Raw genomic sequence first — 26,836 nt, forward strand, 5'->3', positions numbered from 1 at the left:
AAATTGTGTGTTTAATTTTATGAAGTCTGGCCTCAATTTATAGGGGTTGATATACATATTTTCCAAAAATATGATGATAGTTTCAGATTTTGATTTGATTTTAATATTTTGAAAATGGTAGTTCTGAAACTTTCTTTCAATATAACTTTCTTCCAATATATCCGAAACAAAAAAGACAGTTTTTATTTTTAATATTTTTTCATCCAAAAATTCCAGAAAATTAAAAAAATAGAACAGAGCTCTCTGAGAGGCGCCACCTAAACGACACATGCTTCTCCTTTATATAAGTATATTGATAATTTATAAGTGTATAGTTGATATCAAAAATTTAAGTACACACATTTTTTCTTTATTAATACAATTTTTTTTCTTTTTGAAATCTTATTTTCTACATTATCTTATTTTTATTTATATGTGTTCTATGAAAAATATAATATATTATATAAATATGTGTGAAAAACATTTATCAAATCAATATAGGTAGAGAATATATAATTTTTTACTGAACATAATTATGTTTAAATTTAATTATACAAAAAGTTTAAGGAATTTATCAATAATATCATTTATCAAAAATATTTATTTTGAAATAAATTTATTTTTGAAAAATAATAACAATAAACATCATATTTACATAATAAGAATAAAATGTACAGTAAAGTAAATAAATTATCTTTCTAATAAATAAATGAATACTATACTATTTAATATTACGTCACCGACCTAAACAAATTTCATAATATAAGTTACTTTGTATGGCATATGTCATGCTTATTAAATTATAAAAAAAATTACATAATAAAAATTAAAGATGTGATCATAAAGCAAATGAATAAAACAAAAGAAAAAAAATTAGCTTATAATTTTTGTGCGAGTATTTTAAATCTTTAGTTAATACGAAGTGATAGAGAAAATCCGGAAGACGTGACTAAAAGTGTTCCTATATTGTAGGTAGTGAATCAGTAGTTTATAAGTATTTACGTCAAGATTTTTTTTTAACAAGACCAAGATTTTCTTTACACATTCCATTTTTTCCAAACACTTAAATAATTTATAATTATTAATTTATTTTTACTCTGCTTCTGATTTTAAATACAAGGGAGGAGTCACTACCCCTCACCCCTCAGGCCTCAACCACGGTAATTTAATGATTTGTTTTTTTTTTAAACTAGCGCATATGTTGGGGTTTTCTCATAAATATCCAAGTCCAAAATTGTTTTTGCAAAAATACTAATTTTTTTAAAAAATTTTGTAAAAATACAATTTTTTTAAAATATTTACAAAAATACTGTATGCAACCTATTGCGACCACATGCAATCATACTTGCAACCAGATGCAACCCCTGCGGGTCCAATTAACTAAGTTGCATATGATTGCATCTAGTTGCAGATCGTATTTTTGCAAATATATTCTAAAAATTTAATATTTTAATAATTTTTGTCAAAAGATAGTAAAATCGCAAAAAAATTTAGAAATTGTGGTATTTTTGATAAATTCCCTATATTTTAATGCTTGCGAGTATAATAAAGCGAGTAGAAGAGTGCAATAATTTATGAGAGTGGGGGTGTTACAAATAAGTCCAATTTGAATTACACCGGGAAACGGCTATGACAATTTGTCTGCACTCTGCACAACTCTCGATAACTTGTTTAATGAATGAACTACTTTACTAGAACAAATCAACACAATTCAACTCACTTCAACTTAAACTCAAATAAACAAGCAGACCAAACCAAAAAGAATTCCCCACATTTCCCCCAATTTTGCATCTTTCAATCTGTTGTCACCAATCCAACCCACCCTAAAACCCCACCATTAAAAACCCTGCTTTGAAATTTTAAAGCTCCAATTTTTATCTTCTTTATTCAAGATTTGCAAAGTAGAAGCCCTCATAAGAACCCTAAATAGCTTGGTTTGTGTAAAGATTGCTCTTTTCTTTCAAGAAATGAAGATGGGTGGTCTAAAATGGATCTTTACAGCACTTATTGGAGCAGCCCTTTTCTCCATTTCTTCTCTTGCTCTTACACAAGATGGTACATATGTTTGTGTGTGTGTGTGTGTTCTATTGCTACTGTTTTGTTTCTCAAGATTTCATCTTTTTGTGTTTTACAATTGCAAAGTCTGATTTTTGATTGTATAGGTATCACGTTACTGGATTTGAAAAGCACACTAAATGACAGTAATAATTTTCTTAGCAACTGGAAAATTACTGATGAATCTCCTTGTGGGTGGACTGGTATTTCTTGCTATCCCAACAGCCAAACAGTTCGCATGATGTAAGTGTCTTGAGTGTGTGTATATATTTTTTCATTTAACTTGTGCAATGTGTTTTAAGGCTATATCGTGATTTGGGTTCTGCAGAAATTTGCCTTATATGCAGCTTGGAGGATTCATATCTCCAGTCATTGCCAAATTAAACAGACTTCAGAGGCTGTATGTTTGCTGCACTAGTTTTATGTATTTTACGAGTACCAATTATGCTTGTGTTAAATTTCTATGATACTTGAACAGGGCACTGCACCAAAACAGCTTACATGGTCTCATTCCTAAAGAAATTGCGAAATGTTCAGAACTTCGAGCCCTGTGAGTAGAATTGTGGACCTCTCTTGCTTTCCTAAACTCGCATCAGTTTCTGACTGTATAGGTGTATAATGATTCAAGACAAGTAATGTGTTACAACTAATTATTAGGTATTTGAGGGGTAATTATCTCCAAGGAAGCATTCCGGCAGATCTTGGAAACCTTTCATCCCTTACCATTTTGTAAGATACATTGTCAATCAGGGTTTCTCATCATAAATTTATTTTTTATTTTGGTAGAACTTTTTCCATGCATTCATACTCCACTCCCTGTAAAGGATATCAATATCTTTTTCACATTTTTCTTAGAGATTTATCAAGCAATTCACTTAATGGTGCAATACCTTCATCTCTTGGCCATCTCACACGTCTTCGAAGTCTGTAAGTCAACATTTTCTTCTGTAAGCGAGTCTAATTCGTGTTTTTGATATAGTGCATCATAATCATAATAATGCAATCTATTTCAGGAATCTATCTACAAACTTCTTTTCGGGTGAAATTCCAGATGTTGGAGTTCTGAGCAAGTTCAGAAACACTTCGTAAGCCCCCCCCCCCCCCCCCACCACATAGACATGATCTTAGATAATATATATTATTGTCACTTTCTAGTTTCTACTTCATTTTGGAAACTATGAAATCTCACCATCTCAGTGGGTTTACTGTTCCCATGGTAAAGAATGAAATTTGGTTTATATTATGATTTAGGACTAAATATACTAGAAATTTAGAGCAAACAGGCCAATAGTCTGTGTATTAGTTATCTCCTACTGATTTTAAGTCAGCTTATGACATTTGAGTTGGTAACATCTCCTCATTTAACTTCTCTAAGATCATTTTACACATTGCATTACTGAAAATACTTTATTGATTCGAATTCCTCAAGCTTATAAAGGTGGTTTTGCTTATGCCTAGGTTTATCGGCAATTTAGATCTCTGTGGACGACAAGTAAACAAGCCATGTCACACTTCATTGGGTTTCCCTGTGGTGTTGCCGCATGCTGAGAGTGATGAAGTTGCTGCAGGTATCCTGTGTATATAAATTAATTCTCAGTAAAGGAGATGTATTGTCTAAACTATACAATCACTTCACTTGTGGCAACAAACGTAAGACTTACCAATTGATTATATTGTGGGTTGTTCTTCGAACCTGGCCATATGCAGTTCCTAGTAAGGGATCATCTCATTATGTCAAAGGAGCTCTGATTGGAGTAATGTCAGCAGTGAGTGTTGCTCTTCTTGTGCTGCTTGTTTTCCTTTGGGTTCGATTACTATCCAAGAAGGAGAGGGATGCCAAAAAATACAAAGAAGTTTATAAACAGACTCGCAAGGAGACAGGTATTACAAACTGTCTTTATACTAGCTTGTCCGTGCTAATTACAGTTTTAATTTTTATCACTAAGTCTTGTGTTTTTCTAGGCACCAAGCTTATTACCTTCCACGGCGATCTTCCATATCCTTCTTGTGAAATTATAGAAAAGCTTGAATCTCTAACAGAAGAAGATGTTGTCGGATCTGGAGGATATGGCACTGTCTATCGGATGGTTATGAATGATTGTGGGGTATTTGCTGTCAAAAAAATTGATCAAAATCGTGAAGGTTGTGACCGTGATTTTGAGAGGGAATTGGAGATCTTAGGTAGTGTGAAACACATGAATCTAGTCAATCTTAGAGGTTATTGCAGGCTCCCTATTGCAAAGCTTTTCATCTATGACTACATGGCAATGGGAAGCTTAGACGAGATCTTGCACGGTATGCTTCATAGATCTTATAACTTTTTTAGTTCTCATGAATTTGTTTTTTGTAAATATTAAGTATGACCAATTTTTGGTGTATATTAATACCTTTATAGTCCAAACCAAGCATAAGCTATTGATTAACAGAAGCTCAATAAAGATTAATATCTTCCCCTGCAATGGACTTGCATGAAAATAGTGATTAATATCTTCCCTTGGTCGACTTGCATCGAAAATGGTAAATATAAAAACTAAGGATTACAGATATCTTCTTATCTTGTGTTTGGTTGGGGAGAATGGAGTGGAATGGACTGAATGAAATTGAAGGGAAACAAAACAATGGAGGTAAGGAGGAAGATTTGGAGAAAATGAGTCGGTGCTTTTTAAGATGAGATCTGTGAAAAAAATGGGGATGAACATTCATTCTCATATGGGGGTTTGAGTTCTGGTTTATGTAATAAATGTAATGGAGGAAGGAATGAAAATTTTGAACTTTTAGCTATAATGTAGTTTTCAATGTTCATTCCATGACTTCCAATTTCATTCATCCCAACCAAAGACAACATTAGTGTCTAGGTGATTATGGTATCACTTATTTATATGATATTGAGGATCACTGTTTGAGGAAAAATTTGTGATTCCCATATTTGTTTCATCTTCCCTTCCTGCCGGCCTAGTGCCTGTAACAGTATTCCCCGTGTATGAAAATTGACTAGTTAGTGGGATATTGTAATTGATTTCTTTCTTCTGGCTCTTTAGAGTGTAATATGCTGCATTATTCAAAACAATGTCATATTATGTTGGCTTTTTCCAATAATAACTACAAATGCCTTTTGATTTTTGTTAGAACATGGTGAAGACCGATCCTTGAATTGGAATGCTCGTTTACGTATAGCCCTCGGTTCTGCTCGAGGCTTGGCATACTTGCACCATGATTGTTTTCCAAAAATAATCCATCGTGACATTAAGTCAAGTAACATACTCCTTGATGATAATCTAGAGCCTCGTGTTTCAGACTTTGGGCTTGCCAAACTTTTAGTTGATGAAAGCTCTCATGCCACTACTGTAGTTGCTGGTACTTTTGGGTATTTGGCCCCAGGTATGTAAAATAGTATTTAGACTTTACTTCTGTTATAAGGCTACCAAACAAGAATGTAAATTCAACTGCACATCAGAATATGTTTTTTTTTGTTTCGTTAGAGCAAGTCCAATGGTGTGCTATCTCTTGTTCTATATTTATATTATAGAACAAAAACTAATGGTGTTCTATATCTTGTGCTAAAATAGAACAATGCTATAGTTTGTTACAAATATAGAAGAAAAGATAGATGGAGATATAATTGCCACCACGCCAAAAAGTGTAAATAGCGGGATCCTTGGTGTAAAGTTACGTTGAAATATTGAATTTGTATTTTAAGGAGTGGGGTACTTGAATAAGTTAAATTTGGAAGATGATATAGCACCAACCAGGCAACCATTAGAGACATGGTAGTTTAGCATCAGAAATCACTTTTTAATGCTAAATTATGGCAATAGCTCCATCTATTTTAGCACAACTATTGGACTTGCTCTTAGGACAAGTCCAGTGGTGTGCTATATCTTGTTCTATATCTATATTATAGATCAAAAACTAAATTTCACCAACGGTGTTCTATATCTTGTGCTAAAATGATACAATACTATAATTTGTGTTATATTTAGAACAAAGATAGATGGAGCTATAATTGGCACCTCGTCAAAAAGTGAAAAAAGAAGAAGAGAGAAATGGATGAAAGAGGTACTTGAAAGTGTGAATACGTGAAAGTTAATTAAATTTATATAAAAGTATGATGTATTTCTTGCCAAGGACTTGTTTTATCGCAAGGCCATATGTTTCAGTATAAACACTTCATTATCATTTGGTCATAGTACTGATACTCCACTACACAGACAACATTTCTTGAATTTTAAGATTTCTATATTGCAACCTTTACCTATGATCCTATCCAAGTTAACAATTTACTGTGGAGTCTAGTTAATAGCATCCTATCCGAGCTAACAATTTACTGTGGAGTCTAGTTAATAATAGCACCTTGGTTCTGTTACCCATGGAGCGATGCAAATAATAATGTTTGTCTTCTGTGGAACTAAAATCCTTCAGATTCAGATTAATATCTGACAATGATTGGGTGGATCCAGAATTCAGAGCTTGTCTGGATAGAATCTTCCGGAGAATGATTTATCATAATGATATTTTCTCATCACCTGCAAAGCCAAATCAATTTCTGACAACTCAGTAGTTTAGCCCTTTAGCCAGACTACATTATATATAGATCAACTAAAACACAGTATCTATTTTGTAACAAGGTACTAACATTATTTTTCTTTTGGGCAGAGTATCTGCAAAGTGGAATGGTAACCGAGAAGTCTGATGTTTATAGCTTTGGAGTTCTCTTGTTAGAGCTTGTAACCGGAAGGAGACCTACTGACCCAACATTTGTAAAGCAAGGCCTAAACGTTGTTGGCTGGGTACGTCCATGAGATTATGTGTTAATTATCTTGAGTAGATTTTTATTATAATCTTAATATTTAAATCTGATATATTTTGGAAACCTATCAGATGAATGTCCTGGTCAGAGAAAATAGAGTGGAAGACATAGTAGACAAACGGTGCATGGATGCAGATGTAGAAACTGTAGAAGCAATCCTGGAAGTCGCTGCTAGGTGTACGGATGCAGACCCTGATGAACGACCCACAATGGAACAAGTGCTACAGTTGCTAGAGCAGGAGGTCATGTCTTCTTGCCCAAGTGAATTTTTCGAGTCCCTCTCAGACTATCCCTGATTTACAAAATGATGTTATCGGTGCAAATGTGGTATGATGTTGATGTGCTTGTCTGGTAGTTATGGCTACCTGTAAATTATACTGTAGTTTTAGAACTTTGAGTTTGCATGATCTTGCACAATTTTCTTCAGTTCTCTCGGTGACATTGACTTTGTTCTTATTTAAATTAGTTCGTGAAAAGTCTCTAGACTCTGCGCCCGTTTGTTTAAGAAAAGCAGAAGCTAAAAGCAGCTTGTGCTTTTCTTCACCCAGTATTGGTATGGGGTTATTTTACTTTGACTGTGAAAAGAGTTTAACTATGAAGTAGACACTAACAAGTGAAAACAATGACAAACTTGCGAGGTGTTGAGATAAACACCTGGCCCAATGAATCCAAGGATCTAATTCACAAGTTTCTTCTGAAGCCTTAAATAAGATTCTATAAGTTTGCCTTTCTGAGTTGAAGTTCACAGGTAAGTAATCTCACCTATAAGATACTTATCATTTGCATTAGGCATAAAACTAAAACCAATTAACTGTTCCAACTATATTATACGTTGATCCAAGTGAAGGTAATAAACAAGGACCATCCAAGTCTTACTGCATACAAGATTTTTGCATATAGGAAAAGGACTACTGTCAATAGTGACACCTTCCACCATGTAGACCATACACTGCTTAATATTCAGGCAAGAAAAATATCCCAAGTGAGGTGCATACTTTGCAAAAGTGTCAAGTGGCTCTAATCATAGCTTTGCAAAACTACTCAGGAAACCCCTAGTTCTGAACGTTCTCACTTGTGTTTTCTGAAGTCATAAGAACCCGAGTCCCCTCCTAAACCAAGCTCTTAACCTCTTAACCATGTTAAATAACCAGCTCATCCAAAATCTTAATGTTGTGTTTGGTTAGAGTGAACGAAAATGGAGTGATGTAATGAAATTTGAACTATAATTTAGTTGCATGTTTGATAAGTTCATTCTCTCTGCCATTCCATTCCTTTCACCCTTAACTAGAGCTCAAGCCCTCCACTTTACGAAGGAATGCTCCATCCTTATTAAACCTATTTTCTTCCCAAATCTCATCATACAAAATTTACATTCACTCATTTTCGTTTTCAAGTCCTCCCTTCTACCCTCTATTATTTCCTTTTATTTTCACTCATTCATTTCCATTACATCCACTGCAACCAAACACAACATAAGGTGTTAGGGGAAGGTCCTAACAGGATCTTATATTCTTCAACAAAAACTACAGTAAAAAGACACATGAAAGTAATATAGATCCAGCTAATACTCTGGGTGCAGTTATATGTGTCTGCTAGGAACCGGGCTTAGAAATTTTAGCAACAAAGACTTTATCACAAGATCAATTATAAAATAATTACATCCATTACATTTCTGACAAGAAGTTCATAGAAAACAATACAGGAAAAGAACAGTGCACAAGGAGGAAAAAAACTAGAATTATAACATCACCTGAAACTTAAATCCTTGCTGGATTGCAGTGTTATGTGATGGATTTATTTGCTTACCTTATAACCAACAAACAGAAGACTAAAACAGTAATACTGATGACAGCTTAGTAAGCCCAGAAATCATAAGGTTCTTCTTCAATTGGTAAGCCAGAGGAACAAGTACTGGCAGGTAGGTCCGGGGAACTAATGTCTCCGATCATAGGAAACATGTAAGCTAGCGGAGGCAACAGAAGCCTTCTTAAGTTGTCTTCTTCATCTTGAGACCTATCTGACTGGTCCATATCAAAAAAGTTTGAGGAATCGCCTGGCTCTAAAAGAGAGGAACGAACTCCATCAGTGTAATTTGAGCTGTCCGAATTGACTAGGTCACTTTTGACCGAGAGATTGTCCTCTTGTTTGTAGGTTGAAATTGATTCAATTGATACTTCACCCTTGGAAACCTCAATTCCAACGCGTTCTTGTTGTGGGGATTCGGACAATGTTTGGGTATTTACAACGTCTAAACATTCTTTCTCTTTTTCTTTGAGCTTGTCTGTTAGGTCAAGAACCTGAATAGTAATTATTACATGTATATACATATCAGAATTTCCCAAAATCGGGGACCGGACAGCAGAAAATAATATGGAAAGCGTATTCTAGATGGTCTCACCTGATCTTTTAACTTATCCTTCTCCTTGACGAGGTTTTCATATTGTGCTTTAAGACTGTTGTAGCTATCCTGCAGTACTTCATAATCTCTTTCTAGTGATTTATTCTTCCAGCGAGCTCGGCGGTTCTGAAACCATATTGCGACCTGCCGAGGCTGCAAACCAATGTCTTTTGCAAGTTTGACCTTTCGTTCTGGTTCAAGCTTGTTGTCAGCCTCGAAACTTTTCTCTAGAAATTCGATTTGGTCAGCTTTAAGCCGCCTCTTCTTCTCAGGTTGGTGAAAGTATTCATCAAAGTCTTCATCCTCATTACCATCCTGACCAAATGACCGAAAGAACGATCTCTCCGAATGCATTCTTCCACTTATATCCTTAAAACTAACCATAGATCTGGAATCTGAACCAAAGCATCAGAACACTTACATAAGGATTCTGCTCAATCATTCAGAGAACAAATGCAGCAACCAACATTATCACATGATCCAAATCACCATAACTCATATTTTACATTCTGAAGCTGCGATGCGAAGAGGCTTGTAAACAGAAATGTCATGAACTAATGTGCAGTTTAATCAAGAATTTCACTTATTCTTTTCAGCTATTTGTTAACAAACACGAGGCATAATACTAACACGAAAAGGGGTAAAGCTGAATCCCCTCAATTGACTCGAATTAACTTGTAAAGATAAAACCTTTACACTAGAAATCAGATAAGATCAATCATAGAAGCACATCATCCATAAAGATCAAAGAGCAACACTAGATAATCAAGTTTTTTTATATTACACTATCAATAAACAACATAGATGCTAATGGATCTACAAACTACAGACTCATGAACAACAATTAATCAATAACAACCAAGAAAATACAGAACAACAATCAAGATTGAATCACAAACACAATTATTATTATTTTTTTAAAAGGTGAGAAAAAATTACCAAGAAAAGAAAAGGGCAACTGATTATGGAGCAAAGCATTAGCATTTAAGCTTGATCCAGCAGCAGCAGAGTACAATAAACCCCGACCCTCCATTGAAATCAGCAATATGTATGATTCTGTATATCTAAACTTCAATCTATCATAGTGAAAGCTGAAACAAAATATACAAAACAATAAAACCAAGAAGAAGAAGAAGATGATGATGAATCTAGAGTTTATGACGGAAGAAGCTGGTGATGATGATTTCAGTGATGTGGGAAGTATGGGAACACCTGCGAGCACCCAACTCCATCATCAAAATTACTACAGGAGGAGAAGTGTGTGTGTGTGTGTTTTTGTTGGGAGGTGTCCTGAGGGAGAAGAGTCAAATGTATGTGAGTTAGTTGTAGTAGAAAGAAAGTACAGTAAGAGTCGGATGCTTATGAGTACAAGTAGAGTGGGTGGGCAGATAGGGTTTGCGTTGGGAAATGGAACATGACAGGGTCCCCACCAGCTCATCACTGTCTCCCTCACACTCTGTCATATGCTGCCACCTGGATTATACTACCAGTACTATAGATTATAAATAATAAATTACTTATCATTTCTTCCGTTTACTCTGTGTTTCCAAACTACAGCACAGGAGTAACATAAATATTTATGTTGTGTTTGGTTGGTGCCTTTTTTTTCTTTTTAATAAAAGTGTTAATCTAATAATAAAAAATTATATAGCATCTATACCAATGATCGAGTCGAAAAAACATTAAATTATTATCGCATGTTCTCATGAATACACGGTTAATCGATATTTTGAAGATAATATATACTATAGATACAGTTACCCACTTCATGCATTCACGTTGAATTACTGATACCTTTTTCATTAGGTCCTGATGGAGCTATCGTTTGAGCTATCGATCAGAACAGTGATTCCATACAAAATTTCATCACCAAATCAAAACCACCGCTTATAATAAAGAAGCGAAAATAAACCTCTCACCAAGTAGAGAAAACAACCTGAAAAAACAAGTCGAAGATCAAAATTAAAGCAAACTGAAAACAAATAAAAATAAAAAACTTAGATTTGATAGTCGAAGCCACAAGATATGTGATTGACTTTAGAATCCGTTCTGCTTGAATCGAAGAAAAAGTAAACCGGAAGATCCGACGATTTAGATCTAGAAAAACAAACCAAACCTGATAAAAAGATAGAATTTTTTTTCCGAACAGGAAGATTATTGAAAAAAACAAATTTAACTAAAAGAGTTTGGGACTTTCCACTGGTGAAACTGATGGAAGCTACAATCGAAGGTATGTAACAAAAACTAACTTTCAAGAAATTGAAAGAAATGAGGCACCTTCCTACACTGGAGAAGCTGGAGAAAAGGTTTAAGGCTCCCTTTTCTACGAATGCTTTGGAACAAGTTGCTCTGAATATCTCAGTGCTAGAATTGATGAACTGGAGAAAAGGTTCACACAAATTCAAGAAAAAATAGCTGCTAAGAAAAGGGCATAAGAAGCAATGATCAATGCAAGATCCAGGAAAGCAAAGAAAAAGTAGTTCAGACTAGAGGAACAATGACTACTTGTATTTACTTTTGAATTCTGGAAAATGTAAGATATGACCCAAACTGTACTTATTATTATTTCTTGTTAGTGTGCTTTTTCTGTCAGTTGAGTTATCCTTTTAAAAGATTTGTTTGTCGAACCCTGACAAACAAATAGGAGAAGATTGTAAAGCATAATGTAACTCATAATGTAATTGTGATAACTTAACACAACAAAAGAACATCAAACAATACGTAAGTATAATACAAGAATCAACGAGTTGGCGATCTGATACGAACAGACACAGAGAATCAAGATATCTGAGATGAACATCCGTCCACTGAAAGAAGTTCATTAATATGTTCAAGTCTCAGTGAAGGATAAAGTTCAAGTAATTTTTGCTATCAAAAATTACCTGACGATCAAGTTTCAAGAAGCAAAAGATTCCAGTATACCTTTTTTAATTATTTTATAAATTTAACGTGCTTATTTGTTTAATATAATCTAACAGATGATAAACTTTTGGATCATACAACTATACAAACAAATTATCTACCTTGCACTTATTATATATAAGTATATAATATAGTAATAAAATAAATACAATCACCCTCTCCGATTTTCAGCGCTTTCGTTTACGTCCTCACACATCTCCATCAAATAATAATGCATTACAAACAACACGTGAAGGAAAATGATGCGTTGTCTTCACAGTTCAATGATTAAAAACGAGCCCTAACCATAATTAAATTAAATTCAATCTAACATGATCAAATACATACGAGGCTGTACTAGACGTGTACACAATGCCCATCCGATACAATCTTGTACGCACTACGCACACTTGGGCACTTGGCCACATAACTCTCACACTAGAGTCGTGAATTTGAATTATACACGACTCCATACGTTTTAATTTCGAGTCATTGTCGCTTTAGCTACATAAAATAGACCAAACTTCCATCCTCCGGTTCATAGTACAAAATGGTCCATGTTTCCATCTATCACTGTAACCTCTTTGGCAGCTAATTTCACGATGGCTCGGATCGCTACCATACATGTGATGTGATGCATATGGCTGTAAATGAGTTGATATGTTTGATAATCGCTCGGTGTTCGGTTCGAAAAACTTCATTCGAGCTCGGTTCGATTTATAAACGAGTCGATATTGAGCACAATTTTAAGATTCGTTTTATAAACGAGCTGAACTTGAGCACATCAGAGTTTGACTCGATAGTTCGCAAACATGTTTGTGAGCAAAAATTCATGAGACATGTTCGTGAGCGGTTTGCGAGCCGTTCATGAACAGAGTTATTCGTTAATGAGTCGATTCTCAAACAATATTTTTGGCTCGATCCAAACTCGAGTTGCTAATTTTTTAACAAACGATACACGAGCACTCTAGAGTTCGGTTCGGCTCGACTCATTTACACCCCTAGTGATGCACTATATTATTAATAGTTTCTTTTGTTAAATATCATTAGTCCTAAATTTTTGATAAAATGCGGGGATAATCGTATCTTAAATAATTTGTTCTAAAATTTTTACTTTCCAATATTTATTTTTGTGGCGAACCATGTTGTTATTGGACCATCAATCATCATCAATCAATATATATCAATATATAAAGGAGGATGCGGGCGCCTCTAGAATTATTCGATTCAGTCTTCTGATTTTTCTTAAATTTCGGAGAGAAAATATAATTATAATTCAAAAAATCAGGTTTAAGAATTCTAAAATTGATACAATTCTTTTCTTATTGAATTCTAAAGATAATACAATTCTTTTCGTATTTAGTATTTCTTATTGAATTCCAAAGATGATACATTTCTATTCTTATTTGGTAATCCTAAAAGAAATAGAATTATATTTGTTCAAACTAACAATAAAACTTATAGTCTTATGTTATTAAAAAATTTCAAAGCATATATCTAACAAATAATTTTCTTAGAATAACAATTATAGAACAAATATAATTAAAAAATATAATTCTTATTTTCAAAAATTATAAAGTTTATAATCTTATTTTATTAGTTTTTCTCAAATTGTATATCTAAACCTCTCGATATGTTTTCGATTTATCACAGTAAGCTTGGAATAGCCAAAGAAAAAACGGAGAGAAGAAACTAGATCTGACATATTGTTCTTGATTTCTAAAAAGATGGGCAAAACAAGTAGGAAGGAAATAAAATAGTTCCATCATCATTCTTATTTTCGAATGTTAGTAAAATTAAAAAGTGAAAATAAACGTAAATTTCATATAATTTTATTTAAAAATTTTCTGTTCACTTACTTTCAGTTACTTCCCTCTATATTTAAGATCTCAACGGCGAGGGGTATATCTGGATTTTTTTTGATGATAAATACACTGACATATTCATCAAAATCTGGATTATCGACCTCAGTAATGCTTAAAACCATGGCATTAAAAGTAATTTGGTCTATTCATTATAACTAACTAATAAAAAAAATTAATTTTTGTTGTATAGGGAAAGAGGATTAAGAACCGTTGTATATCAAAAGTTTTACTAGTACTATTTATGGTTGTTCATAGATAAACAAAAAACCGTGATTTGTTTCAAGCAGTGGGGATGTAGCTCAGATGGTAGAGCGCTCGCTTAGCATGCGAGAGGTACGGGGATCGATACCCCGCATCTCCATTTTTTGCTTCCTCTTGCATAGCTTTCTGTTCAGCTTGTTTTACAGTTCGACTATCAAAATCTACAAACATCATGCATTCATTTAAGGTTTTTTTTTTTTTTATTTATGTTCGTTCACAACTGCAATGCACACATGCTGTTACGTTACCAAAATATATATACATGATTCCGTCTAATCAGAGTACTTGATCCTAATTATATTTACAGTTTTCACGTAATCTCAGAGAGATCTTCATTAAGCAGCTGCAGGTGGTGCAGCAGCAGGATTTGCCTCAACCTCCTGGAGCATTTTGAGTATCTCTTCCTTCTTGGTTGTCAAATCTTTAATCTTAACGTCGAGTTTCTCTAATTTAGACTTTAGATATGCGGGATCCTTCTTATCTTCAGGACTCTTTTTCTTCTTCTCCTCCTTACCACTCTTGTCTTTCTTCTTCTTATCCTTATCCTTCTTCTCGCCTTTCTCTCCTTTTCCATCCTCGTCCGCGTGCTTCTCTTTCTTTTCTTGTTTGTCTTTTTCAACCTCATTGTTTTCGGTCTCTCCCATTCCTGAATTCGTGAAATTACGTTAAAAATGTAGTTAATGTGTCAAAGATACGTTACCATCAGATTTACAAGAATAGCTGGAAGATTATGTGGCTGTTTGGGCAAGCTTAAAAAAAGTGATTTTGCTTAAAGTAAAGAAGTGGATTAGAAGTGAGAATTAAATAAGTTAATAAAGTGTTTGGAAAAAATGTTGAAGCTATGAGAGAACAGCTAGCATTCTCAATTTTTTAAAAATGATTCTGCTTATTTAGATAGGGTCATGAAAAGCAGAAGCGCAGAAGTTGCGTCTGCTAAACAAACAGGGGCTATATTGCTCAAACACTCTATAAAATCATGTCATTACTTGCAATGTGCAAAAAACATGTTCATATGTGTACATGCATGATTATATATGTTGATTTTTGTTGTTCAGACGAGGCTGAAGTCTTGTTAGCCCCATGGTTTCGTCATTGCATGATGTATGGTGAAGGTCCTTTTATGCAATTTTTGTATGTCAGAGATGAAAAATTAATCACGTACTCAGAAATGGATATTTCTGACAACCCGTGGTATCAGTTATAACAGAAACATAATCAAACAAGAAGCAATGCCAAAATGAGGGTAACTGACCTGATATCTTAATTCAGAGGATGCTCAAGGGGTATTAAAATGCAAGTAGCAGGACAATCTTTACTTATATAAATGTAAAGTAATTGCAGCTTTTCACTATTTTTATAATGAAATGAAAGAACAAATGAACCACAGAAAAGAAAGCCTCACAAAAGATGAACGGAAAAGGATAGTGCTGATATGTTTTCAACCAAAAATGTGAATGCCCTTGAATTGCTTTGCCAAATGTGAAACAAATTTACCGGTTACTCTGTGATCTTTAATTTTGACCATTCTCTCCAATTTTCACTCTAAGCCACAATTTTCATCCTCTCGTTGAGTTTCCTTTCTTCTAAGGACTTATTATATGTACAAATAATGAAATTGTTTTAGCCATAAACCTGACACTGCTATATTCTCAGACTTGATTGTTTCCTCTTCACTGCACGAAGTCCATAGGTTGGAAGGTTTCTAGTCTATCAAGGTGAAAGGAACTCTCAGATTCGATTACTGCCTCCAGTTCGATGACTACCTGAGAGAGCCAGTGCACACTAGATGAAGAATGAACCAAGTGAAGACTTTTACTTGGGAAGAGTCTTGTATACAATGAACGTGGCACTCCGGATATAAAACTCTAACATCCCACATAGATTAGTTAAAGAGTATTTGGGCTTTTATAAGCACAAACAAATAACTAATGTGTATCAATTTGCTAGCACTTTTGGGTTGACTTGTGGTGGGTTGTTGGATCCGGTATGTATTTAGTTGTTGATTTTTCATGATCCTTCTCACTTTTAAGTTTCGAGTAAAATGGTAGTGTCATTTTGAAAATTTAGTTTGAATCATTATTTGAAAGATCAATTAGAAATACTAAAGCTCGTCCGGTGCTTTTAGATTATTCTTCTGGTGTGCTGCATAAGGATAATTAATTATCTTTTTAATGAACAAGAAGTCCAGAACGCCTTAGGTCCAGAAGGGCATCGCAAATCAGCTTATAAGTCATTTCCAAACTTTATCAATAAGAAAAAGTCATTTCCGAACAAATTGAATAAAACAATCCCAAATCATCATAAATCATTTCGAAAGCTTATGGCACGCCAATGCCCCGAGTGAAAATGCCACCACAGCCGTTATAACAATCCCCTGGTTCTCTTTCAGATTCTGCACTATACTTTTTCGCTTTGGGACCGTCACGTATAAAATCTCACCCTGAAACTTTCCAGTGATCTTTTCACTAACTGAATCCCCTGGAATCTTAAAAATTTTCAGAAAACGCGTTACCAGTTTGGCTCCACCTGCCTGTCTTTCTCCGCTGGTGATTATCTCGCCCCGGTTGTTTACTTGAAGCTTCACTTCTTCTTTCTTGAAACCTTACATTAGTTAACATTTATAAAATGACTATTAGTCTATTCTTAACAATAATTTAGGAGATTAGTTATCCCGGATCCTTTCAAACAAACATGGTCTTAAAATACAGGGGCATTTGGATAAACTTAAAAAATGTGCTTCTTAAAGTAAAGAGGTGGACTAGAAGTCAAAGTAAATTAAGACTTATAAATGATTAAACTGTCTTGGAAAGTAGAAATCCTGAAACAAAAGCTAGCATTAACAGCTTCTTATAAGTACTTCTAGCTTTTTACACAAACGGATCAACAAAAGTAGAAGTTAGCTTCTTATCGAAAGAAGCCAGAAGTGTCAATAACCAAACATGCACACAGTTTGGCTTAATATAAACATGTCGCGAAGGAATTTTCATAATTTAATTACCAGGAAGATGAAGGACAAGACGGTGAGAATCCGAGTCCTCACTCCAATTCGAGGGAGGTACAAACTCTTCTAGCATAACAGTAGATGAGCTTTTCTTACCAGTACAGCTCTTCGTGTCCCTAGTATTTGTCATTGCCAGAACTAATTATATGTCAGAAAAATTGAATGCAACAGTTCTGGAATCCTGGTTAAAGTTAATTATGTGAATGTCTATAAATACACGAGGTTGCAGATAATACTATTATTCCAAACTTTGGTTTCGGATATTGATCACATTCACATATAGAAGGAGGGTTCATGCAGCCAAATCTCTCAAGTTTCTATGTATTCCTTGCTTTTCTTCAACCCTGTTAACGTTTCGGTCATCGAAAAAAGGTATTACATGTGAAAACATGCTGTGGAGTTAAACAGGGGCAATCCGAAGCAAAAATGTACAAGAATGTGAGGATGAAGGCAAGCATATCTGTATTTCTTGTTTCTTGTACTCGAATGTGAAATCCGAAAATTTTCATTGTTGCTTGAAATTAGTTTGGAAAATTTACTTTTGGACTAACTGGTGCCACAAAATACCGAATACTAAAATCCTTCTAAGTAGTTTTTTTAGTAAAAATATCTAATCCATTGACATTGCGGTTTTACAATGGTTTTAATTAGCAAAATTATTATTTCCGACATTTCTAACCCAAGTTGTATGTGCCAAAATATAAAACTTGGTTAAATGTGGTAAATTCTTGAAGGTTTTCCAGCAAAAAGCTCATACTATACTGTCCTGGTTTCAACCTAGGGCTTTCAGACTGGTATAGAACATTTTATGGTTTTTATCCAGTCAGATTCATTATATTTAAGTGCTAATCTGTATTCTGTTTCCATGTTTTAGAGTATACATGCTCGAAGAGTCGAACATAGACCTTGACTAGGCTGTAGAAACATGTAAAATGTTCGAAATCAGGAGCTCTCTGTTATAAAATTCCATTGCAGCGTAGATGTTGTAAACATCTTTGGTCGAAAATCACTTCCAATCGCTTACTGTTAGCTAACAGACTAATGTAGTTGATACAAATACCATTACATTCTAAAACTTGTATATATATAATTGATATTCATGTTGTTCTTATTGTATGTTTCGCGAATCATGTACGTTGATTCTGATTTTAGCAGAAAAAGAGACTATCATAAATAGCTTAACCCGAGGGCACATGATAGACAACCCGTTTTATATAAGCAAATTTCAAACAACTTCAAGGGAAAATGTACACATGTAAATAATATTTCATTATGAGCTGAAGATTTTGATTGTTATAAGTTGTTACAATTTGATATTTCATTATATCAAACTATACAAAGGACCGAGACAATGCCTTGTTTCAAATTATTTCGAAAATTTACGAGACACCAGCACTCCCAGTGAGAATGCCAAGACGGCTGTTATAAGAATCCCCTTGTTCTCCTTCAGATTTTTTACCACGCTTTGTAACACCATACCGCTCTCCTCTGTCAGATTCCAATCCTCTGTTATAATACCTTTACCGTCGAAAGTCACCTTTTCAGCAATCTTACAATGATTCTTGTTGCTCACATTGCCTTCAATGTGGCTTGATTTAGTGATGTTGTCTTCATTTTTTGGCTTTGGGATGTTGCTTGTTTGTGTGATGTCGTCGTTGTCGTTTTTTGGCTGTGAGACGTTGCATGGTTGGGCGATGTTGTCTTCAGTTTTTGGCTTCTTTCGTAGCTTCACAGTGTTGTTTATTTTGGCAATGTCCTTGTCCTTTTTTAGCTTTGGGACTGTTACGTACAATACCTCACCTTCAAACTTCCCAGTGATCTTCTCAGTAATTGAATTTTCTGGTATTTTAAAGGTTTGCGAGAAACGGATAATCAGTCTGTCTCCGACTGTTTGCCTTTCACCGCTCGTGATGATCTCTCCCCGGTTATTCACTTGAAGTCTCACTTCTTCCTTCTTGAAACCTTAATTAGCATAATTAGGCAACATGTAAAACATAGGAAAAGAGGAAATATTAATACTTCGTAAAAAACGGGTCAAGAAAAACAGAAGCCAGCTTCTGCTTCTTTAAAACAAACAGGGCATAATTTCAATACCTGGCAGATCAAGGACAAGATAATGAGAATCTGAGTCCTGACTCCAACCCGAAGGAGGCACGAGCTCTTCTAGCATAGCGGTGGTGGAGCATTTCTTGCCAGCACCGCCCTTCATGACGCTAGTAGTTGCCATTAGCGAAATAAATTTATATCTCTGAGAAAATTACAAACAGCAGTTCTGGTCCAAGTTAATTTTGTGGATGTTGGTTTGTTACGGATGATATTGCTGTTTACATTTCTTAGTGTGTATATATACAAGATTATCATGATGAGATGATTAGAATCAATGATAAACCAGCTAGGTAGGGCTTAAAAGCTAGCTTTTCTTGCAAGCTGATGCATTATTATTCCTAACTTAAGCCTTGGAGGGAGAAGAGTACCTGCAGCTAAATGAACCAACTTTCCATGTACCCTTTGCTTTTCTTTGACCTCAAATTAACAATGTCGGCTATCGACTAAAAATATTTTATGAAGTTAACAGAAGATATGCAGAAGAAGAAAGGCATATCCTCAATCCTTCAACAGAATCAATGAAGATTATGGACTACTGGAGATTCAGACTAGAAATACTTTCAAAAATGTCCGTAATTTCGTAAAGTTTCAAATTCCCAATATAATTAGCCTTTGTCCTCCCAAGTTTATGATCTCCATTATATACTCTTTTTGCATCAAGTGACAGGTTCGTGAACTGCAGTACAGAATTCAAATCATGCAAATTTTATCTATTTAAGCGCTCGGGTTTGCACTTGGTTTCCAAGTTTAATAGATGAACCGGCGGAGCACGATTGGATAGCCCATGGGTTTATTCTCTGTTGTCTCGGGACACTCAGTTCAACTCTGACTCTTCCCGAGAAGTATTAGAACAGATACTTTCAGCTGAATCTTCGAAAAATACATTGTTGTATTCTTCATTTTACTCAAACTGCCAAACTAATGACCACTTGCTATGGAAACAAGAAAATGTCACATTGATGAGTGTTTATGTATCCTTTTCTAGGCTCAAGTTGCACTACTTAAAGTCCACCAGTAGTGTATAAAAATCAAACTTAAAATCTACTGTGGTATATATTTCTAAGCTTACTTGTTCTATAGGTATACAGGAAAAGTTGACCACACCAAATTATTCTAATACCGCGATTCACACATTCGTAAATATACAATTTCGTTTTTCCAGAAAGAGTATGTTCAATGTACGTGTCGTTTTAAATAATAAATCTATCTTTATAAATTTATTTTTAACTTTAAGAATTTTTAAATTCTATGTGTTAACAGCTAATTGTTTTTAGTATGTTTTTTAACAGTTGAGGGTTTGTCCCGACTGTATTTTATTCTAATTAATTGGTTTTCTGGCAAAAAAATAAAATAAATCTATATTACTTATTTTATTTTAAAAATATAATCATTTATCTTTTAAAAAATATTTAAAAGGGTATTTTACTGAAAATAAATGATTTATTATTCTATAAAAAATTTATGAAACACCTGTTAAATATGTAATATCAAATATAAACGTAACTTTGTCTCGAAACAATTCTTTCTTTTTATAGAAAAGGACAGCCAAACATATTCTATATTTTCAGTTTCAGTGTTAGAACTCTTTATCGAATTAACCCAATTTTGTCTAAATTTTATAATTAGTTTTTTACTTTAAGAATATGATCACATATAACTTGAAAGTAAAGTGAGTACATCTTTAATATTTGTTAAAGATTATATAATTATAATATGATCTAAGTCAAAAAATTGATATATATTGAAGTGAAAAACTTATTAAAAACCTTCTTGTTTTTTTTTCTTTAAGAGAGGAGAAGTCAGCTAGCTAAAAGCCTTTTCATCATTTAAATAGTACTCCTTCCGTCCCTTTTTCATGTTCATTTTGACTTTTGACTAGTTAAATTGAATTTATTTTGACTGAAATTTACATATATCAGATAAATGAGAAAAATAATAAAAATTATACTATTAAAAAATATATTTAGTCTATTTTAATATGCAATTTTCAGATTTCAGAAATAATGAATAAATAATGTGTAATGTTTAGTCAGAAATTAGTTAATTATAAAAGGAGACGGAGGGAGTATTTGTTAACATTGACACTGACAGAATGATATACATGCATACATATAAGTATATAACATGCACACCCATGCATGCATATTGCATGGAAGCAAATCAAATGTTTTCAACGATTGCAGTGGGGACCGAATAATGCGGCTCAAAGCCCGAATAAAGAGACTTTAAATGTTCAAGTTGAATCCTGATAAAACTTTGTATGAACGTATATTTATTAGTATTAATAAGTTCATACACTCCATGCAATCTATACTATTATATACTTATATATAATAAGCGTAAAGGAGATAATTTGGTCGCATGGTCCTATGGTCCAAAAACTTATCATCCGTTGGATCGTATATTAAACAAATAAGCACGTTAGATTAGAACAAAATTAAATTCTGTTCTATAAGGAAACTGACATCTACTTGCATGTTTATAATTCTTTTTCCGAATCCAAAACAAATTTTGTCTTTCATGTGTTTTTGGTTTTCTTAATCCAAAATAAATATTTCCTACAAATTTTAATTATAGAATCGTATAAATCACACCGTCAAAAAATTATTTTTATCCATCGGATCCTATATTGAACAAATAAGCACCGTTAGATTATAACAAAATTAACTTACATGTTTACAATTCCTTTCTTGAATCCAAAACAAATTTTGTATTTCACGTGCTTATGATTTTTTTTAATCCAAAATAAATATTTTCTACCAATTTTATTTGTAGAATCATATAAATCGCACCGTCACAAAATTATTTTTATCTAATATATTTCAAAATTAATAAGCCCGATTTATGTGAGGAACGAATACAAAAACTTTTTCTTAATCCAAAGCAAATTCTACCATCTTATTGCATGTTTATGATTCATCTTCTTAATTCAAAACAAATTGTGTTTATCAATTTTAATCTCGAACCATAAAAAGTTTTAGAAAAATATTTAAATCACATTATAATAATTCTAATATAAAATAAATTTATAAATATAATCTAATAGGAGTTGGCGTCACATATTCTACTTTAAATAATTTAAAATTTGATAGAAAGAATTTAATACATTGGCATGATACATACAATTTTAATTTATTATTTATAAATTAAATTTTTTCACACCATTTAAAATATATTTAAAAAATTTATAAATAATTAAAAAGCTCCCGTTGTTGGCTTATTATATACTTATTATATACTTATATATAATAAGCGTAAGGGAGATAATTTGGTCGCATGGTCCTATGATCCAAAAGCTTATCATCCGTTGGATCGTATATTTGAACAAATAAGCACCGTTAGATTAGAATTTATAATTCTTTTTCTGAATCCAAAACAAATTCTGTATTTCATGTGTTTTTGGTTTTTTTAATTCAAAATAAATATTTCCTGCAAATTTTAATTGTAGAATCATATAAATCGCACCGTCACAAAATTATTTTTATCCATCGGATCGTATATTGAACAAATAAGCACCATTAGATTGGAACAAAATTAACTTCCGTTTTATAAGACAACTGATATCTACTTGCATGTTTATAATTCCTTTTCTGAATCCAAAACAAATTCTGTATTTCACGTGCTTATGATTTTTTTTAATCGAAAATAAATATTTTCTATCAATTTTATTTGTAGAATCATATAAATCATGCCGTCACAAAATTATTTTTATCTAATATATTTTAAAATTAATAAGCCCGATATATGTGAGGAATGAATACAAAAACTTTTTTATAATCCAAAACAAATTCTACCATCTTATTGCATGTTTATGATTCATCTTCTTCATTCAAAACAAATTGTGTTTATCAATTTTAATCTCGAAACATAAAAATTTTTAGAAAAATATTTTAATCACATTATAATAATTCTAATATAAAATACATTTATAAATATAATCTAATAGGAGTTGGCGTCACATATTCTACTTAAAATAGTTTAAAATTTGATAAAAAGAATTTAATACTTTGGCATGATACATACAATTTTAATTTATTATTTATAAATTAAATTTTTTCACACAATTTAAAATATATTTAAAATGTTTATAAATAATTAAAAAGCTCCCGTGCCTTGCACGGGTTATAAGCTAGTACTATAAAAAGCCAACATAGGTATAATTTGTAGTCGTACAAAATTTTGGTTCGGTACTCTCCTCTAAAACTAAAAGTCTACAAGTAGATATCTATTAAACAGTTTCATATACTAAAAACACTCCTTATATATACTAATATCTTTTTAAATATAATTTATAATAATTAGTTAAAAAAAAGGTGAAACTACTGTTAATAACATCTATTAATATTAAAAATTACTTATGGATAAACGTATAACTAATTATAAATATACAATTTTGAATATCTTTTGTCTAAAATACATATAAATAATTAAAGACGCTACTTTTTAATTATAACGTATTCTACTCGAAATTTAACACTTACGTATTCTATTTCATTACAAACACGAGTCATTACGTAACATATGAAGATATATGAAATATGAAAAATTTGATTTAAATTGAATAATAAACTGTCACATATTAATATAGAAAAATATTTATAGATAGATAATAAATTGTGAAAGCTAAATTTCCGTTAGAAGATATAACGAGTTGGTTAATATAATTTAACTAAAATCCAATTTATTAATACTAAAATACTAATAAAATGGTGTTAAAAATTAAATTATAATTAATAAATTATGAATCATATACCCTCCCGTGCTTATGATGTTGGATATGTTTGATTGTTATTATTTGTCTTTATAGCTTCAGTTTGATTTTTAATGCAATATTTTATTTTTTCCAAAATACATAAGTTTATTATTATTGCAATTGTAATAAATAAATTTTTTATAAATCTGCAAGTTAATCGTATTTTTGTTGTTAAAATACAACTAAAGCGTAGCACTAAGAACATGTTAATTTTTTCATCACAATTTCAAACAGTTTTCACCATTTTAGTATAAAATAAATTAATGAAGATCATAATTTTTTATTTATCTGAACTTCAGTGTGTCACCAGTATGAATCATTGAAAGTTAAATGTTAAAATATGGGTCAAGGTATATTAAGTGTGGTCCACACTTATAATTTAAACAAATTTCAATTAATTATTTGAATATAAAAATATAAAAGTCACCCGTGTGTGAAGCACTGGCAAGAATGCTAGTTTATATATAAAAAAGTGAGTATCATATACTTAGAGACATCCAGGTCATTAGTGGATTTAGTATTTCGATTATTTTTGGTTGAATTTTCGATTGAGTTATGGGTTTCTTGACGGTAACTTAAACGATCTAGCGGACCTGGTCTAGATGGAACGAACAGAATTACCTAGTGCATTTACGTTATTTGTTTCTCAAGAATTACATGATAGATTGAACCCTATAAATGGGTATGTATGTATCTTGTATCACTTCTATTTTTTTTTTTTAGAAAGATCAACTAGAGAACACTTTCTGTTGCTTTTTCAAGGATACAAGATCAACTACACTTTTCATCACTGTTAGGTCCGGAAGCGATTGTAGAAGGGGGGGTTGAATACAATCGTCACAAAATAATCGCGGAATAAATCTGATTTGAATATAATTTTTTAATCAGATTTTAATTAATTAATATAACAATGTTTGAAGTCGTTATATAATTAAATTGGTTCAGTTTTAATGTCCACTAATGTCGTAGAATAAATTCTACATGGTATATTCTAGATTAGTGATTAAAACAACCGGTAACAAAGCACAGTAAAACTGTGGATGTAACAATAGCAAGTTTTAGCAAAACTTGAAAGCTTTTACAAGTGTTTTGAAATGTCAAAATGAGTGAACACACTTGGAATGAAGAATGGTGGCCATATTTATAGGCAAAACCATTTGAACTACTAAGACAACTAAAGCTTAGACAACTAAAGGCAAGACATGACAAAGCATAAACAAGGTATGACAAATTAGTAGCTTCGCCATGACAAAACAAGTGAGGGTAAGACAAGAGTAAAGAAGGAAAAGACAACAAAACGCAAGACAAGGCTAGTTGTCACCAATCATGACATCACATAATCAATCAAAAGGACAAGGAATCTTCCTTGATTGGTACCACTCGATTATGGCATGTGAAAGCATGTGGAAAGACATGGTTGTCTTGTACTTGGCAAAGAAAAGAGTTGTCTTGACCATGTGCTTTAATAACAAGGTGGGACAAAACTTTTCAATGTCTTGGAGTGTCTTTAAAGGAGCTAGACAAAACATTTCTTTGTCTAACTAGATGTGGAAAGCTTTAAAGTGATTTGTTTAGTAAATAATAAATAGAATATAATCCACTTAATTAAATTAGTTGAGTATATTCATTAGATAAATTAATTCAAGAGTGAATCAATTTACTAAATAAAATATACTACTAATATAATTATATTAGAAGTGAATATATATAATCTATTTAATATTTAATCACTTTTCTTCTTTAGCAGAGCTTCTGTCTTCTTTGAAACTTTAATATCTTCGTCTTGAATTGTCAATCAATTGAACTACCACCTTTGTTTGACGTAGAATATTTAATCTAAGTAGCTGACACACAAATGTACTGTCTGGTTCATATGTATCTAGCTGAATAAAATATTCCTCGTCATTAAAACAATTAAGCTGTGGCTTGTTCGTCGAGTCTTCGTCTTGTAAGTTCTTCTTCATAAATTGGAATCATCTGAATAAATAAAGTATAGAAACTTCATACCTTCTGAACTCCTGGACGTGCCACAAAAGATTATTTGTGCACTGAGGCTTTCTTCTTCATAAATTGGAATCATTTGACGTTCTTCGTACGGATTTCGATGACTTGCTATTTACTGAGCTTTCTTATCTGAGTTGAGTTGTACCTCTTTGAATACAAATAGGCTAAACATATGCCTTTCAATCACTTTCAGTCCTGTGGTCTTCATGATTATCTTTCTACATCCAAATAAGTTCTCATAATTATTGTTAACCAAACAATGCTACAAAATAGTAAAATGCAGTAATAGAGTACAATATGTTTAGTCAGGTTCGACCGCTAGTTCTTTAACCCAGACACTGAAAGTAGCTTGTAGTGTCTCGTCACTGACTTCTCCTTGTAATATGATCCTTGAACCTATAAATTCATTGAGCTTCACTCCTTAAATTTTCTCATTTCTTCAACTCATTGCACCCTTGAATCGATGTGAGACTAACAACCTAGCTCCTTTGTTCTACTTACCCACTTTTAGTAATTCACAAAAACAAGTGTTAATACAAAGAGAGAAATATTTACAACTCAAACTATATTCACTAAAATTAAATAATATGTAACGAGTAAACAATCAAGATCATTTTAAAATAAGGATATTAAGGTTTTTCAAGTTTGTGAGTTGTGTATGTTTTTAAACACCAGTAGTCATATATCTATATATCTATATAATAAT

At 32.6% G+C, this 26,836-nt stretch overlaps 3 protein-coding genes and 1 non-coding gene across 5 annotated transcripts; 2 read left to right on the forward strand and 2 right to left on the reverse strand.

Moving 5' to 3' along the window:
- Nucleotides 1-1,795: 1,795 nt before the first annotated feature.
- Nucleotides 1,796-7,267, forward strand: LOC108220437 (LRR receptor-like serine/threonine-protein kinase FEI 1). The gene is made up of 13 exons (XM_017394210.2): nt 1,796-2,034; nt 2,142-2,277; nt 2,363-2,434; nt 2,513-2,584; nt 2,692-2,763; nt 2,890-2,961; nt 3,048-3,119; nt 3,493-3,602; nt 3,742-3,915; nt 3,997-4,329; nt 5,161-5,412; nt 6,688-6,821; nt 6,913-7,267. The coding sequence occupies exons 1-13, from the start codon at nt 1,947-1,949 to the stop codon at nt 7,135-7,137; spliced, it is 1,812 nt and encodes a 603-aa protein (XP_017249699.1). The 5' UTR covers nt 1,796-1,946; the 3' UTR covers nt 7,138-7,267.
- A 1,202-nt stretch (nt 7,268-8,469) lies between these two features.
- On the reverse strand, nt 8,470-10,617 carry LOC108219783 (homeobox-leucine zipper protein HAT5). 2 transcript variants are annotated; one of them, XM_017393296.2, is made up of 3 exons: nt 10,179-10,617; nt 9,240-9,634; nt 8,470-9,138 (listed from the first exon to the last, which is right to left on the reverse strand). In XM_017393296.2, the coding sequence occupies exons 1-3, from the start codon at nt 10,270-10,272 to the stop codon at nt 8,695-8,697; spliced, it is 933 nt and encodes a 310-aa protein (XP_017248785.1). In that variant the 5' UTR covers nt 10,273-10,617; the 3' UTR covers nt 8,470-8,694. The 2 variants fall into 2 exon arrangements, with proteins under 2 accessions (XP_017248785.1, XP_063949394.1); XM_064093324.1 differs by having other exon boundaries at nt 9,240-9,754; nt 10,179-10,577.
- A 3,676-nt stretch (nt 10,618-14,293) lies between these two features.
- On the forward strand, nt 14,294-14,366 carry TRNAA-AGC (transfer RNA alanine (anticodon AGC)). Its single transcript has one exon. It is a non-coding gene; the product is annotated as a tRNA-Ala (tRNA).
- Nucleotides 14,367-18,515: 4,149 nt separating this feature from the next.
- On the reverse strand, nt 18,516-19,600 carry LOC108222340 (uncharacterized). The gene is made up of 2 exons (XM_017396258.2): nt 19,362-19,600; nt 18,516-19,229 (listed from the first exon to the last, which is right to left on the reverse strand). Exons 1-2 carry the CDS (start codon nt 19,492-19,494, stop codon nt 18,634-18,636), a joined length of 729 nt encoding a protein of 242 aa, XP_017251747.1. The 5' UTR covers nt 19,495-19,600; the 3' UTR covers nt 18,516-18,633.
- Nucleotides 19,601-26,836: the final 7,236 nt, after the last annotated feature.

Source organism: Daucus carota, chromosome 5 (assembly GCF_001625215.2).
Source record: "Daucus carota subsp. sativus chromosome 5, DH1 v3.0, whole genome shotgun sequence".
Taxonomy (NCBI): domain Eukaryota; kingdom Viridiplantae; phylum Streptophyta; class Magnoliopsida; order Apiales; family Apiaceae; genus Daucus; species Daucus carota.

What these genes read in the sequence shown, in the direction of transcription:
- LOC108220437 (XM_017394210.2), top strand. Translation starts at nt 1,947, where the DNA reads ATGAAGATGGGTGGTCTAAAATGGATCTTTACAGCACTTATTGGAGCA. An exon ending in CTTTCATCCCTTACCATTTT is followed by an intron (nt 2,764 to 2,889) that starts GTAAGATACATT and finishes CATTTTTCTTAG; the next exon opens with AGATTTATCAAGCAATTCAC. An exon ending in TTTTGGGTATTTGGCCCCAG is followed by an intron (nt 5,413 to 6,687) that starts GTATGTAAAATA and finishes TCTTTTGGGCAG; the next exon opens with AGTATCTGCAAAGTGGAATG.
- LOC108219783 (XM_017393296.2), bottom strand. Translation starts at nt 10,272, where the DNA reads ATGGAGGGTCGGGGTTTATTGTACTCTGCTGCTGCTGGATCAAGCTTA. An exon ending in GTTGCCCTTTTCTTTTCTTG is followed by an intron (nt 9,635 to 10,178) that starts GTAATTTTTTCT and finishes GCTTTGGTTCAG; the next exon opens with ATTCCAGATCTATGGTTAGT. An exon ending in AGGATAAGTTAAAAGATCAG is followed by an intron (nt 9,139 to 9,239) that starts GTGAGACCATCT and finishes ATTACTATTCAG; the next exon opens with GTTCTTGACCTAACAGACAA.
- LOC108222340 (XM_017396258.2), bottom strand. Translation starts at nt 19,494, where the DNA reads ATGGCAACTACTAGCGTCATGAAGGGCGGTGCTGGCAAGAAATGCTCC. An exon ending in TCTTGTCCTTGATCTGCCAG is followed by an intron (nt 19,230 to 19,361) that starts GTATTGAAATTA and finishes ATGCTAATTAAG; the next exon opens with GTTTCAAGAAGGAAGAAGTG.